General features: G+C 39.4%; 1 protein-coding gene across 8 annotated transcripts in view; it reads left to right on the top strand.

Annotated features, from left to right (window-relative positions):
* Window positions 1–16,977, top strand: part of LOC120409071 (nebulin related anchoring protein) — a 64,332-nt gene that overhangs the window by 32,578 nt on the left and 14,777 nt on the right. For 5 of the 8 annotated variants that reach the window (XM_039546466.1, XM_039546463.1, XM_039546465.1 and 2 more), the window contains 10 exons: window positions 1,457–1,555; window positions 4,710–4,814; window positions 5,310–5,417; window positions 7,797–8,108; window positions 9,306–9,410; window positions 11,594–11,692; window positions 13,531–13,635; window positions 14,162–14,269; window positions 15,169–15,282; window positions 16,605–16,802. In XM_039546466.1, coding sequence (XP_039402400.1) covers window positions 1,457–1,555; window positions 4,710–4,814; window positions 5,310–5,417; window positions 7,797–8,108; window positions 9,306–9,410; window positions 11,594–11,692; window positions 13,531–13,635; window positions 14,162–14,269; window positions 15,169–15,282; window positions 16,605–16,802 — 1,353 coding nt within the window. The remainder of the gene's footprint in view (window positions 1–1,456; window positions 1,556–4,709; window positions 4,815–5,309; window positions 5,418–7,796; window positions 8,109–9,305; window positions 9,411–11,593; window positions 11,693–13,530; window positions 13,636–14,161; window positions 14,270–15,168; window positions 15,283–16,604; window positions 16,803–16,977) is intronic. The other 3 variants (XM_039546464.1, XM_039546462.1, XM_039546467.1) reach the window with 3 other exon arrangements.

Here is a 16,977-nt window from a genome sequence, read left to right as displayed (position 1 = left end):
CAAATATTTAATTTGTGGTGATCTGCCTGACACTAACCTCCTAAGATGAAAGCCAGTGTATATTATTTTAAATATTTCTATTTCCAACCAGAAGCTGGCATTTTGTCATTTACTTGCAGAATGTCATTGTTATAAAATTGTGACAGACACACTGTTCTTAATCTGCCTCCGTCCCCTCTAAATTCTAAATACAAAGCAATGAGCACCTCTTTGAAGCAGAGCATGCTTTTTTAACTTCTGTTTTGTGTGCAGACGGGAAAGTCCCAGTGTGAACTGATCTGTTCACCAAACAGTGGCTTCCACTGCCAAAATGTGATGTAATAGAAACACTCTCACATGTACCCCTGCAACACAGAATGGTTGGTTTGCTAAATCATTAGATTAATAAACAGTCAATTAAAGTACATAAGAAGAGTTTGCCTGGTCTCCCCATTATACGCTGTCTTGAAAGAGTTATGATGTATTTTCTTATACTATCTCAAAAGCAGAGAGAAATTTATTTGCTCTGAAAGGAACACTACACCAGACTCGATTGTTGAGATGAATTCAGAATAGGCTTGATCCAAAGTTCAATAGGAGTCTTTCTAATGGCTTCAGTGGACCTTGGATCAGGCCATTAAGGAATATTATGGTGTATTAATCAGAAGGACAATCTTACTCATGCAAGGTGAAACTTTGGTTCCTTGCACAAAACCTCTGCAAAAGGGCTGTCGGATACTAATGCACAGGGCTGGGCAGAATGGAATGCTCCTTCTGACACCCAAACCTAGAGCCTGGGTCTGGGGCACCTACAGCTCCCACTACAGACAAGCCTCTATAGTTAGCATCCAGTTGATATTGGAGAAAAATGCCAGGGTAATATCTTGAATTGTCATAAGGTTCAATATGATATATAGGGAAAAGTTTGTATCAAGAGGGCTAAAATATGTCCTCTGTGCTCTTTGTTAAATAGAACAGCAGCATTAAGCTCTTCCATAATCTAACAAACTAAAAAAGGAACAACAGAAACTTGTGTTTGAAAAGGTTTATATCGTAAAATGTGGTGGTAATATGCACTGGGGGACTCAGGCAATGGGTAATGGCATACAGAGCCTTTAAACTTCTCTGTTACTGGTTCAAATCCAGGCCAGGAAGGTTGGTCATTGCTCAGTGTGAAACAAGAAAGGGATCTAGGTCATACAGTTGGTATATCTGGCATTAATTAGTATGCATGTTTTCAGTCTCAGCAGAGAGAACATTGATTGGGCATGCATATGGCATTGCTTTCAGCACTAGCAGTCATCTTGCCAGTTCAGGTTCAGAGACAATAGAATGTGGAAGCTTACAGTGCTGATACCTGTGCTCTAAACAGAAGACGTCAGTTTCCAGAACTCTGTCTTCCCCTTTTGAAAAGCACTGAATTCACTTGGGAAAATAAATGTGATAACAATTTCTGAATGCTTTTTTTTTAAATCAGAAAAAGTACAGACAGAAAGCCGATGCTCTAAAGTTCACCAGTGTGGCCGACAGTTCCCAGATCAAACACGCGAAGAAAAGCCAGGAACTGCAGAGTGATGTGAGTCCTCACTGATGCTTTATCATTAACTTGGTAATTCTTGGGGACAGATGGGAACCACTGAAAAAGAAATTGGCTTCAGTTCTGAATCTTGCCATGGCTTTAAATAACTTTGAGCTTTACTTCTTAAACCTTTTTTTTTTTTAAACTTTCCCCTGCTTCACAGCTAGAAACCTTTAAACCTGATAGGGAACAGATATATGCAAAGTCTCAGACTTCAGATACTGTGGTGATAAGGGCCATATAGGCATCTGGATAGACGGATAGAGACTAAACCGGATCCTTTACAACTTCTGCATTCTGCTGTTTTTCTTTTCTCAGTGAGACTATTTTGCCTGTCTCACTCAGATCCTTAGCTTTACCTAGAGTACTTAAGACGGCATCTTTTTGAGCACAAATGCTTAAGCTATTTTTAGGGAAATAAAGCTTTTCTCAAGGTGACTTCCCCCCCCCCCATACCCTTTCCTTCCTTAGATGGGAGAAATAGAGCAATGACCCTGTCAGCTGGTATTTGTGAACTCCTGGCTGTGGCGAAGGCCCAGCTGGACCACAACCAGTTTTTAATTTTTCAAAACAAGGGACACCTGTTGTTAAATGTACTGATCACCTAATTTAGTGAGAGTGGTAACTGCTGAGAGTGAGAGATGTTGCATGTTGTGGCTTGAACTGAGGACACTGGCAGCTGTCCAGGTATTGCGCGAGCAACACTTCATCCTCGGTTGGTTGGTCTTTCCTAGACAGCTGCCTTCTTTCCTTTTTTGTTCATCTGTGTTTTAATATGTAACCCTTCTGCCAGTGGAGCTGGCAGCAACCAGGGCTGGGTTCAATATCTAGGGGTTCCTTTTCAACAGTACAACACAGAACCAGTTTGAGCCCCCACACAGTAACCGGGGAAAATTACACACCACCGCTGGGCGCCTCTGAGAAGCAATACTTCCCCACTCGCAAGCACAGAGTCTGAGTATACACAAGACACTTTTAATGAAAGGTGGGCAGTCTCTGGACATTAATTAGGGAAAATTGCTACAAGCAGGATTCATAAGCATAAAACTGTGAGCAGGATGCCCATCCCAGAGTGTGTGGGGCAGAGCTTCATGTTCTTCAATTGTACAACCAAAAGTTCCTTTTCTGTGCCCCTCTCTGCTCCCTCACCATACCCTACTCACAGCGGTTGTCCTTGGTCAGTGAGGATCCAGGGATGAGAGGTGCATCTGTGTGAGTTCACTTCCCACCTGGAGAAGAAGGCATCTTGCTTGCTCTGCTATCTGAGCACTTACTTTGGCTGGCTGCCCCGCCAGCCATGGTTCCTCTCTGCTGGCTACCCTGCCAGACGCTCGTTCCACTCCCGCTGACCACTCCCACCGGCCGACTGTCAGTTACCTTCTGCTGGCACCTGCCTCTCTGCTATGACCTCTGCAGGTCAGTCTCTTAGTGATTTTCAGTTTTTAGCAGGTGGGGAAGAAATGCTGTTTCACCACAAGTGATTTCAGCTCTCATTTAAGCTCTTAAAATTCCAAAGGCTCCTAATGGAGCCTATTTAGCTCTATCTTTGAACAGTGGGGAGGAACAGGTTAAACCAGACTGGGGGATCCTTAGGGAGAGTCCACACCTACTGGCTGGGACACCAAACCTCCCCTCCTCCCCTCTTACTTTTCACTCCCCCTGCTTTCAATACTAAAGTGATTTACATAAGAACAGCCATATTGAGTCAGACCAAAGGTCCATCTAGCCCAGTATCCTGTCTTCCGACAGTGGCCAATGCCAGGTGCCCCAGAAGGAAGGAACAGAACAGGTAATCATCAAGTGATCCATTCCCTGTCACTCTTCTCAGCTTCTGGCAAACAGAAGTTAAGGACGCTGTCCCAATACCAGCCAGAGTTGATCACTTTGAGTAACACAGCTCTATCATCTGGATATCTTGGCAGAGTAGGTATGTTCATGTAAATACAGTTTGCTCCTGAAGCCTCTGCCCCTCCCAGCTAGCTGTCAGGGGAGAACTAAATTCGAATTAAAGTCCTAGTGTAGACCAGGCCTCAGACCCTGCTTACAAATACTTGGCACTTCCATTTTTTCATCTATATAGCTCAAACCTCTTTAAAAAGTTGGTTTTAAAAGTGAATCAGAAAAGCACGTAGGTCTCCCGAGTCTCTTCTCTTCCGTCTTATCCACTAGATTATTCTGCCTCCCTATAGCTATAAAGAATGTATCTTGAGGCAAGTTTCGTAGCTCTGGAGTTAGAGTTCTGTGCCATTTTGTGGGAGACACAACTTCCCCCCCCCCTCAATCTCTATGAGATGCAAGATGTTGAGCCTTTAAGTGAAACGTAGCTCTGAATGCAGCAACCTTCTAGTCAATCTACGAGCAACTTCAATGGGCTCTGAAGCAGAGTGTCTCATCCTGGAATGTACGCGCCATTAGAAATGCACTGAGATGTAAAATGGAAGTGGTTGCTGTTTCAGACCGTTAAAGATCTCGGCACTTTCATTTAAAGCAGGAGTGTTAGCCCTGGCCAAATTATAATGTGCTTAATTATATCCGGCTCACATAAATATCCCCTGCAGATTTAGTTGCATTCTGTATTCTTCTTCATTTCCTGCCCTAAAATGTAGCATTCCTGTGTGCTACTAAACAACTTAACTCATTCCATGAAAGAGGCAGCTACATTTCCATGATAGTAATGGAAGTAATGTCTTGTGTAAACTTTGTTCAGAACATTAGTTTGTATCAGCTTTTATGTCTATTGAAATAAAGTACTTTGGGATGAATAGCTCTGTATAAATATATCATTATCCCTCCCTCTTTGGCTAAGGAAGACCAATGAGGCACATGGAATTGAGGAAAGATAGTATAGATCAGGGTAAAACAGAGAATCCCAATAAAAGGGTGTTTATTGTTTTATCAAGTGTTTGTATTTTATATAATATCACTGACAATTAATAATAAATGAATTGGCTAACCTGGAATTGACTTAGGCTTTATAGGAGAGCATCTCAATTCAGGTTTTGGAAAAAGGACCCTGATTTTAAAGATGAAATCATCAAGTACATTTCCCTTTAAATATTCTTGCCTGTTTCTTCCCATAGACTCAATTGTCATTTGAAATTGAACATAACCTGATGCTACTGACATTATTTGCTTTGTTTTCTATGGATAGATTGCATACAAGTCGGGAAAAGAGCAGTTTCTTCATCATTACACCATCAGCAAAGACGAACCTCTCTTCATACAGGCCAGAGCAAATGCTGCAAATATTAGTGAGGTGCTGTATGGTTGGGGCTGGCACCCACCCCTTTAACTTATCAAATGGTATTAACGGTGTTGAAATAATTGCTCTATAGTTAATAGAAGGACATTTCCCTTAAGATGATCTGAATGTTTAAATTCAAAAATTTCAGAACCAAATTATTTGCTTTTGCTTGAATACCTGGCCAATCCCAGTACTGCCCTGAAGGCTCTGATCCTTCAAAGTCTTTAACACATTTTCATTACTCATGTGAGTAGTCTAGCTTTAGTGGCACATGAATAGTTCCTTTCAAATCAATGGGGCGATTTGTGGAGGAAGCATTACTCAGTGTGAGTAAAGGTATCCGAATCAGGCCCTTAAACTGTAAGTTGTTTGGAACAGGGGCCATCTCTGACTATGTGCACCTACCCTAATGGATTTCCAATCTTATATGGATCATTTTGTGCTACTGTAATGCAAATTATTTGTGTTATTGATAATAAAGTAGTGTTGTTATTGATATCTCTTTAGAAATTGTACAAGAGTAGCTGGGAGAAGCAGAAGGAAAAAGGATTTGAACTTCGTCTTGATGCACTGTCTTTCTTGACAGCTAAGGCAAAGAGGGATCTGGCAAGTGATGTGAGTATAGATTCTAATTAGATGGTATTCCATAATTAACCTGATGGTTTGTTGTAGAAAAATATAAACCTTCTCAACAAACCTGACCATGCAACCTCTTCCCCAGCCCCTTCTAGCCCTTATGGTGAATGTTCAGAACCAGAAACTGACCAAAAATTTGCAAGTGGCACTGCAGAATAATGCATCTAGTCACTGGTCTGGGCAATAAGCCAGAAAATTTCTGGGAAAGAGAGGCTGGTTTTCAAAGAAATAAAGATTATTTTGGCTGAATTTTTTATCTTTTAGATTATGACATGTAATGTTGAAAAACAGCTTCCTTTTTTAGATAAGCCTAAAGCCACTCTGATTCCCTTTTGGAAACAGACATGTTGATTACTTGCATTGAAAGCTTACAAGCCTTAGAGACTTGATCTTGCTCCGTTTTCTTTCCTGTGCTACTGTGAAATCATAGGCATCTCAAAATGTAATTGTCATTGGGAATCATCATTCATAGAATCATAGACTATCAGGGTTGGAAGGGACCTGAGGAGGTCATCTAGTCCAGCCCCCTGCTCAAAGCAGGACCAGTCCCCACCTGAATCATCTCAGCCAGGGCTTTGTCAAGCCTGACCTTTTAAACCTCTAAGGAAGGAGATTCCACCACCTCCATAGGTAACCCATTTCAGTGCTTCACCACCCTCCTAGTGAAAAAGTTTTTCCTAATATCCAACCTAAACCTCCCCCACTGCAACTTGAGACCATTACCCCTTGTTCTGTCATCTGGTACCATTGAGAACAGTCTAGATCCATCCTCTTTGGGAACCCCCTTTCAGGTAGTTGAAAGCAGCTATCAAATCCCCTCTCGTTCTTCTCTTCTGCAGACTAAACAATCCCAGTTCCCTCAGCCTCTCCTCATAAGTCATGTGCTCCAGCCCCCTAATCATTTTTGTTGCCCTCCGCTGAACTCTTTCCAATTTTTCCACATCCTTCTTGTAGTGTGGGGCCCAAAACTGAACACAGTACTCCAGATGAAGCCTCACCAATGTTGAATAGAGGGGAATGATCATGTCCCTTGATCTGCTGGCAATGCCCCTACTTATACAGCCCAAAATGCTATTAGCCTTCTTGGCAACAAGGGCACACTGTTGACTCATATCCAGCTTCTCATCCACTGTAACCCCTAGGTCCTTTTCTGCAGAACTGCTGCCTAGCCATTCGGTCCCTAGTCCTCCCTGATCTGTTGTGTTTCTAGTTGGATCCTGCAGGGATTGGTTCCTGGTCCTTTGCAATTTAATGTTTTTGTCAATGATCTGGAAGAAAATATACAGTCATCGCTGATAAAGTTAGTATATGGAACAAAAATTGAGGTAGTGGTAAATAATGAAGGGGGCAGGTCACTCATACAGAGCAATCTAAATGGGTAAGTGAGGCACTCCAACAATATGTGTTTTATTACCACTAAATGTAAATGTATACAAATAGGAACAAAGAATGTAGGCCATATTTACAGGATGGGCAACTCTATCCTGGGAAACTGTGACTCTGAAAAAGAGTTGGGGGTCATGGTGGATAATCAGTTGAACATCAGCTCCCAGTTCAACATTATGTCCGAAAGGGCTAACCCAATCCTTGGATGCAAAAACGGGGATCGCAAGTAGCTGTAGACAGGTTATTTTTACCTCTGGCTTTGGCACTGGTGCAATCACTGCTGGAATATTGTGTCCAGTTTTGGTGTCCATAATTCAAGAAGGATATTGACAAATTGGGGAGAGTTCAAAGAAGAGCCTCAAAAATGATTAAAGGATTAGAAATCATGCCTTATAGTGATCGATTGTGCTCTTTTAGTCTGTTTACCTTAACCCAGGGAAGGTTAAGAGATGACAAGTATAGTCTGTAGGTATCTACATGGGAAACAAATATTTAATAATGGGCTCTTCAGTCTAGCAGAGAAAGGTGTAACATGATCCAATGACTGGAAGTTGAAGCTAGACAAATTCAAACTGGAAACAAGGCATGAATTTTTAACAGCGAGAGTAGTTAACCATTGGAAAACTTCCCAATGATCATGGTGGATTCTCCATCACTGGTAATTGTAAGTCAAAGCTGCATGCTTTCCTAAAAGATCTGCTGTAGGGATTATTTTGGAGAAGTTCTATGGTCCTTTATGGCCTTGGAATCTATGAATCTTTGAGGAGATTTCAGTTTCCAAATGTGGCTCTCACTACAGTAGTGTTTCTATCAGAAATGGAAAGGCAAATGCATTTTGGGAGAATCTGAATAATGGCAAAAATGAAATGCTGTCTTTACTTTAAGTGGCTAAGTTACCACTTGATTGTTAATAAATGGCTACAGCTCAGCTGCATCTCTTTGTATCTATGATCCATTTTTTCTTCTTCACAGATAAAGTATAAGGAAAGTTATGAGAAGACCAAGGGTAAATTGATTGGAGTGAAAGACGTGAAAGCAGACTCACAGATAGCGCATTCTCTCCAAATGTCCAAGTTACAGAGTGATCTGGAGTATAAAAAGGCATCTGAGGACACAAAGTCTCAGTTTCATGTCTCCATGGATATGATAAACCTTGTCCATGCCAAAAAGGCTCAGAATTTGATCACAGATAGAGGATATAAGACAACCCTGCATTGTTATACTGCTCTGCCTACTGACATGAAAGTGGAATGGGCCAAGAAGGCCTATGCTTTGCAAAGTGATGTAAGTTCACAATCTCAGACATTGCATAACTGTTTTAGTCGGCTCTTTCAGATGGTTAGGACTTAAATTAATTTCTATAGCTCATGAATTAAAATCTAGGTTTATACATTTAGGACCAGAAAAATATACGTTATACATTGACAAAATCCATTTAGCTCATAAGAACATTTGAATAAATGAAACTTTTTGTCATAGACAAATGTTTTTTTGGATCTGAAAATGGAGTCCTTAGAATCAGCATGTATTTGCCAGGTTCAGTATGTCAAGTCTTTGTGCTTGCATAGCATCCTGCAGACATTAATTAATCCCCAGGACTCTCCTATGAGGTTTATTTATTCACCTTTGCAAACAGGTAAACTGAGGTAGAAAGAGGCTAAATAATTTGACCAAGATGGTGACAGAATCAATTACAGAACCCAAGAGTCCAGAGTCCAGTCTCTTGCTTTAACCACTAGAGACACTGCCTACTTTATGTGAAAGTGATATGTGTTTGCTGTAAGACAGACTTGCCTCTTTAATGAGTGAGGCTGGAATTTTTAACAGCAAGGTGCCCAAATCTCCTGGCAATTTTGTGTGAATTGTGGGCCTAACTCCCTTAGGCTCATTTAAAAATTGCAGCTTTGATGACTGGTTATTTTGTTGCTTGGGGGTGGGATAGAGAGAAGCGGGGGCTTGGTCTCTCATTGTAATTGCTGAATAGAAAAATGTCACCACTGTTAGAGGAAAGTGTTCATTTAAACACCCTTCACCATTCAGGGTCCTTGGACGATATCAGCTGAGACCATTTCCCCTCATTGTGACATTTTAGTGTTACAAGAAATCCTCTGAAACAGATCTATACCCTCAGAATCCTCATTGTCTCTGCAGTGTCCTTTTAAACAAAGAATATCCAGGAAGATACTGCATACGATGAAACAAGCCTACTTTTTGTATTCAGAATAAGAATTGAAGCTGACGGTGAAGGAACAGGCCAACCTTTTTAAAAGATTGTCTTGCAAAGCATACAGCAGAACTGATAATAGATGGTTATACTGCCGTCTCTCTGTATTTTTTTGTTTTACTTGCAATTGCGCAGCCGTGGATAAAACAAAAGCAGGCACTAATTTGACTCAGTTGGTGTTCCCGATATGTCTGAATCCTCTAATGGCACTTTAAATGTATGAGCACCAACAATGGGGCATTTTTTCCCTTTGTCAGAACCAATACAGAGCAGATTTGAACTGGATGAAAGGAGTTGGATGGATAGCTACTGGGTCATTAAATGTGGAGCAGGCTAAGAAGGCAGGAGAACTCATTAGTGAGGTGAGATTTCATGACAGCATGTAACAGAACTTTCTGCATAATGTGTGCAAAATGTCTGTATAAAATTAAAATAATTTCCACTCAAAGGGGAAAGAAAAAGGCATACCACATGAAAGCCCTCAAAACCAGGAATAGGACTGGTAATTAGAGGAAAACCAGATACCAAACACACACCAGTAGGAGTCCATCTAGCCTTTGCAAAAACAAAGCAGGTGACAAATGATATTATGAATAATAATGGCAATCAAACAGTGCTCAATTGCTACCTACTAGCCTACCTTTTTAATGAAGCAAAACAGGAGAGATGATGAAAAGATGCACTTATTGCACCCAGAGCCTCCTTTTGTACACGTTCTTTCTTTCTCTCTTTTCGTATATATTCACATCGGACATGGATGTCCATGTGGATTTCTCTCGATCCAGCTGTCTCTGTGGATTCTGATCCCCATGACTCCCACATTACCCACTCAAAAAGAATGCTCTTTAGATGAGCTCGAGAATCCTTTGTGCCTGTTTTTGCAGTCCTTCAAAGGAGCCCCTGGCAGAATCAGTTCAATAGTTTGCAGATTTCTGAAGGAGGGCCTGTTGACCAAATCTTCATCAGTAGAAAACTGAAAGACTTACAACACGTTAGATAGCCAGTGGTAAAACCTAGAGAGGTCACCTGTCCACACATTGAGTATAAAGATGCACCAAATAATTTAGCTTTTCAGTTATCCTTTAGCATGGCTAAGTGCTGGCATTATTGACATATTTCCATATAATCTTCAGCAGTAAGAGAAAACAGACTTTTAAAAGACAGTTGACCACGTATTTGGCCAGATCCGCTAAAGCCAATGGAATTCTGCCTGTTTATACAAGCTGGGAATCTGGCCCACAAACTTTTAAATTATGCAGATGTCACAAAAATCTGCATTTCATTGTCACTAACTGGACTCCACTGTCAGTAGAGAGGCCAGTGTTTCAGTAGGATATGAAGGCTGAACCCCTTGAAGTGGTCCCTGTAGGTGAGGTTTGGCCCACGTTGGCAGGATAGTATAGCAAAGTTGCATTGCTACTGCCTATGTTGTGTCTGTTCTGTCTTCGAATACAGAACTTCAGACTCCAAGACAGTTAAACTGGCCTTTTTTATGAACACTAAATAATAATATTTGTTTATTTAAAAGTCAGGCAAGATGGGGTTAAAAAGCATCTCCAAGAGCAGTATCTCTCAGCACTTAATTAAATGAATTTCTAGTAAATTATTCTACAGTTCTGTTTTCAGTTTGGGACATATTCTGAGAGGTCCAAAACCACCTTAATCTCCATAAAGTCTTTAGGTTTTACAGGTTGTTCATCACTTAAGGATTTGGCCCTGTAGCCTAAAAATTGTGTTAAGGGATGTAACAGGGATAGGGGTTTAGACTTGGACATTGAAATCTGAGCAGTTTCTAAAAGAGCCACAAATGCCTCACTCAGGCAGCAGGACTCTGTGTGGAGTGGAGATAAGACTGAAGATGGAAGTAGTACAGCCTAATGCAGGAAGAGTGGCTGCTGATTTGACTGCTACATGTGTATGGCTTTCAAGGATTGGGCCATATGGACAAAGTGTAAGCTTGATAATATGGAGCCTTCATTTTAATTATTTATATTTCAAGGCCTCTCAGAAGATACTATGGGCCCTTTCAAATAAGCGGAATTAATCTCAGCACCTGTAAAATATGCAGTAATAATTAAACACAGTGTTAGTGATCTCAGTGCAGTTTGCCATGCTCAGGTGTTAGCAGGAAATATAAAACTTCCAACAAGTGTAATCACGGTCATTTTTAGCACAGTTCGAGTGGGTACCATTTCTTGCTTAAAGGAACTATAAATAAAAAATGTAATCAATTGTACTGTGTTTGAAGCCACTTAAAAATGCTTTTTTACCATGGGTCCCAGAGTATTCTAGTAGGCATAATATGATTTTGAAATGTTTCCTTTATATTTAGGTAGAAATGCTTTAATATTAATCTGTAAATGGCTATTGTTAAATTGAAACAAATATTAATCTGAAAGTACCTAGGACATAAAGATGAGGAAAGAGGAATTCTAATTATGTTCACAAATTCACTCTAATCTCGAGCAACCTAAGATTTTTCCCTTTCAAATAGCATGAAAGAGCAGCACAAAATTCACAGCTTTGATCTTTTTCTGCTCAACAGAAGAAGTACCGTCAGCATCCATGTGCTTTGAAGTTTACCAATATTAAAGACACTCCTGAGATGATCCAGGCTAGAATTAGTTATAACCAGGCTGTGGATGTAAGTTATAATATATATGCATTATGATTATAAGAGTGGTATCCTCTTTGAACGACCTGACTGAAGAACTGGTTTTCTCTTTCTCTCTCTAAGATTATTCTTGGGAACCATGAAGCTTCTATGTTCTAGTGAGGTGCACCTTACAAAGGGCATGATTTTTACTTAGTATGGAAGTCTTCTACCCACAGAGCTCCCATTGAAGTCAATGGGACTTCCACACACAGAAGGCTTTCTATACAAAAATATTTTGCAGGAATATGATTTGGGAGTGGGACTGACCTGCCTTCCTTATTTAGAAAATTTTGACCTTTTGAGGTCTAGCAAAGAAAAAAAAACATTTACGTGGTTACTATTTTCAAACCCAGATGTTTTAAATTTTAGTTTCTGTTAAGACTTTAGAAACAGAATGTGAAGTGACGAGACAAGACAGAAAAAATAAATTAATAATTTTAGGCTGTCATCCTGCTGAGAGAGAAATCCAGGAGGAGGAACCTAAAAGGGAAGAATAGAAACTGTTTGGTCTTTATTATTAATAGAAGGACTATTTGAAACTGTTGTAGGCTTAACTGAGATAATGTGGAAGTGAATTGTAAAGTCACCCAACAAAGACAAGTTTCAGCCAAGAGAGAATGTTTTACTGAGGAGAAAAAACACTTGTGAAAATAGGTATTTTTAAAATCGAGAAAAAGATGACAGACCTTTGTGTAATGCAAATGCTAATGTGATATTCTAGTACCTTTGCCTTTGGTAGACTTAATAAGAATCAAATTCCTTAATACTAAAGCAGGGTAAATATGAGTTAGCGCTCAGTGTTTGCCCAATGTTACAGTTACTCCATGTTTGGAGCAGTCACTGGCTTTCCACTCGGGAGCATCTACAGAATTGGGCCCCTCTATATCAGTGAACAGCGGGCAGAGTAGAGTATTTGAGACACATAGGGGCACAGTCTAATGGATCTCAAGCTGTGGACTCCCTAAACACTAGAACAGACAGAAAAGCTATAGGGAAGGCAAGCACATTGAAAAAGAAGATGGTCCGTGAGAGGATCTCGCATTTATGAAACGATAAAAAGCAGTCAAAATGTTGGACAACTGTACTAGTCCTTCCAGTAGGTACATTGTAAAGCTAAATGCAAGGGGAAACTGAGAGGTAAAGTGGAAAAATCTTTCAGAAGGTGTATCTGCACACAAAAGGTTTAGATATTCTAAAACATTTATTGTATGCCAAGTATCGGTTTGTTATTTAGAATATGTGTATTGGTAGCACATGTAGTAACAACTGCAGTGTTATCCTACAGGATTGACTACCCAAACTTTCAATAGTCCGTAATTGTCCCATTTTGTTCTATAAAACAGGAGATGGTTAGATGACTGTCTCTGTGTGTATTTATTCAGGGTTGACAATCATTTGAAAGAGGTGTGCCAAAGGATCCACAACTCCCAGTGATTTCAATGGGAATTGTAGGTGTCTCAGCCACTCTCAGAATCAGGCCCTTCATAGTTGCAAGTTCTTAATGAATAGCCTGTTAATAATTAGCTATCTCTTTAGTCACATATGAAATTGATAACAGTTTTTTAATATTCAGAAATCTAGGGTCTTACATTGATTTTATACCCACGTGACTTCAGTTGAGTTACTCCCAGTTTACCCTGCTTGAGAGAAGTATCAGGCCCCTGCTCTTTTCAAGACCTCTCGATGAATACAACTGCCTGCATTTATTACTACTGCTGTTGCTTTTCTGTATTCTTTGCCTTTCATAAACTCAGACCTTATTGTTTTTATCTAAACCTGTGATCAGATGTGTAGTGTGTTCTATTTGAAATTCTTCTGCATTTCAGAGGCTGTACAAGGAGCATGGAGAGAACATAAAGCATCATTATACACAAACAGCAGATCTTCCTGAAATCCTTCAGGCTAAATTAAATGCTTTGAATATCAGTGAGGTGAGGATATCAGAATCTGGCCTTTAATGTTTCAGAGGAAGAGTGAAAAATATCCCTAGAGTATCTTGCCAATTTTACAGTACTCTATGTACTTCCTGTCCCTCATATATGATCATTCTATGGCCCGATTAGCCTCTTGGTAAAATAAGAAATCAAACGTGATTGGATATTTCTATAAAATACATGCTGTAGGAATTACTTTGGGGAAATTCTCTGTCCTGTGTTATATATGAGAGCAGACTAAATGATCACAGTAGTCCTTTCTGGCCTTGGAATCTATAAATCCATAAGTCAGCCCACTAGACAAATTAGAAATGAACAATCGAGAAAGTGAGTTACAGCCCCATTACTGAGACTTGTGTTCTGTTGTACATCTGTCTTGTATTGATAGCTTTATTTATACCAGCCCCATCTATTTGAATAAAATGAAGCAAACACAATGATGCTTCTATTATAACAACAAAGGTGCAATGTCAACCTGCTGTGTAGTAAATGAATTTAAATGCTGTTCAATATTTCCAAACAGACTCACTACAAAGAATCCTGGAGTAAGATAAGAGATGGTGGATATAAACTGAAATTGGATGCCATTCCCTTCCAGGCAGCAAAGGCTTCAAGTGAAATCATAAGTGATGTAAGTGAAATTACTGCTAATTTTGTCCAATATAAAATACCAGCTACTCCAGACTGTTTCTGTTATGGTGTGTCAGTGTTCATGGAAACAGTATTTCCATCCTACATGCTGAAAGGGATCTGCCCCATGCTCCATTCAACTCTTGGCCTCCTTTCTGAGACTAAAGACCCAATGAGGTGTCATTGGTGGCTGAGGGCTTTTAAATATGGAGTTCTGAGATGACCAACTCATTTCAGATACACACTGAACAGCCATAAGGGTCATTATCAACCTAGACTACATTTGAAGCAGAAATCTATAGGTAAGAGAGATTTCAGAATCAAACTTTAATTTCTTAAAACACATAGTCCTCTGAAACTGAATTTTTACTGAAAAAATAGGTATAGCAGGCTTTATGTATATAAAAGACTATGCCAGTGTACTCATATACAGAGAAATGCATTAGGAAAGAATGTCATATCCATCATATGATAGCATGTGATGGGACCCATGTTGCTTTCTAAATATCTGCATTTGTATATTCTTCTAAATAAGTCTAGATACTGAAAGATGTGTACTGACGAGGCTCTCTCAACATTCACTTAAGATTTTTTTCAGTGTTCATCTCTTAACACTTGGCAAAACATAATACATCTTAGTAGGTGTAACTAAAATTTATAGTCCAAAGATTTACAACTGCTTCGTTAGAGAATTCTTTACACCATCTATGACTTGTGTCGAAAAGAGGAATAGACTTCTTGACTGCTTCAACAGTGCTTGTTCATTCAGTTCATTTGCTCAATTACTGTCCCCCCCCCCGCCAAAAAAAAAAAAAAAAAAGCAAGACTCAATTTTGGTCAAAAACTCACCTCTCTTGTTACTTGGCCCTTATCAAACTTCTGTTATTTTTTCCACTTCAGTACAAATATAAGGAGGCATTTGAGAAAATGAAAGGACAGATGGTTGGCTCACAGGGCTTGGAAAATGATCTTAACATTGCTCACTCAGTGCATGCAGCTTTGCTACAAAGTGATGTAAGTACAAGGACCTGGGAATGAACATGTAGAAACAATTTTCTAATGACCATGGAAAACAGACCTTGCTGTGGATAGGTTCTTTGGCATATTACATAAGACTCAAGTCTTCCATTACACTGGCTAAATACTTTACATTAATTGCATTATTCTTTTACATTAAATACATTATTATTAATTTGAGTGTAAAATAGCCCTACACTGTATTATCTCTACAGGCCTCTTACTCCATGCAACTGTTTCCAGATATACAGTATGTTGTTCTGTGTGTATATATATCACCAAGGGACAATTATAAATGGTTAAGAAGAATTAATAGTTTTCATGTAAGGATTTAAACTATATAATTTGGAGATCTAACTTTTACATTGAGTATTTTCTACTTACTGTCCTCTATAGAGCCTATGTGTTGACTGCACATATGGAATTTCAGGTTGCTTCTTTTGTCATACATTCAGTATATTGTCCTGGTCTTGAAAGGTGCTGAGCACCATAACTTTCATTGACTTCTTATGGGAATTATGGCTACCCAGTGCCACTCAGAATCAGACCCTATGACCCTGATCCAGCAAAGCGTATGAGTTTAAGACATGAGTAGTCTTATTGAAGTCAATAGGGCTAGTCACATGCTTAAAAGTTTTATTCATGAGGGGCACTCAGTGCAGCCAGCACTCATTGAAGTAAATAGGAATGTTTCCAATGAACTCCAACAACTGTTGGATTGGGTTTATACTGGAATGCTTTGTTATATCAAGGTGAGAACATCATATTTTTTGTTGTAAGCCCAACAATGGATATTAGTTCTAGTGATCTGAAAACCTTAAAAAAAGGTCAGTTTGGAGCAGATTTTAATAAAATAATAAAGAACCATCTGCACCACCCATCAAGTTTATTAAATCATTTTGATTAGCACCAAAAACTCTGAATGTTTATCTGAACCTCCTGAGTCAGCATAAGTCATTTGAAATTTCATGAGAATAAGATTTCTCTGAATTTTTCTACTGTTTCATCATCTTTTTCTGGCCAGAACTAAGTAGTACAAAGACTCCTGTGAAAATAATTTTAAAAATTTATAAACGGTTACCCAAGTATGTTAGAATTTTAAAACTATTTTGCGTGAAGGTCTGGGCTAATTCTGGTTTTCTCTAAAAAGGTTCAGATATTGCTCTATAGGTTTATTATCATGAAATATCTTTATTTATTAAAATAAGACAAAGATTTGTATAGGAAATTGGAGGAATGTGGAAACTATCCCTTTAATCAGAGCTTGAATTTTAAGCCATACCTCTGTCTATAAAGTGATCCATTTATTTTTGTAACAGGTAAAATACAAAAAAGGTTTTGAGCATATGAAGACCCAGTTCCATCTGCCACTGGATATGGTAAACTTAGTGCATGCCCGGCAAGCCCAGTCATTAGTCAGCGATCAGGAATACAGAAACCTACTTCACCAGTACACCTCTGTGACGGATGATGTGAGATTGCAGTGTGCTAAGAAAGCTTATAAACTCCAGAGTGAGGTAAATGAAAGTCATCCCAGTGATTATCCTATTGGGTCTGACACATGATAGTTATATTCCAGACCATTACATCCACAGATACATATATCTGAGCAGCGATTGTGGAGTAAACAGGGACTGTTCTCCCTTGATTACATTGATGAATGAGACATGTATCTGTCTGGGACTTGGGCAG

The sequence above is a fragment of the Mauremys reevesii genome, linkage group 7 (genome assembly GCF_016161935.1).
Source record: "Mauremys reevesii isolate NIE-2019 linkage group 7, ASM1616193v1, whole genome shotgun sequence".
NCBI lineage: Eukaryota > Metazoa > Chordata > Testudines > Geoemydidae > Mauremys > Mauremys reevesii.
This window is presented reverse-complemented; position numbering and strand designations above follow the sequence as displayed.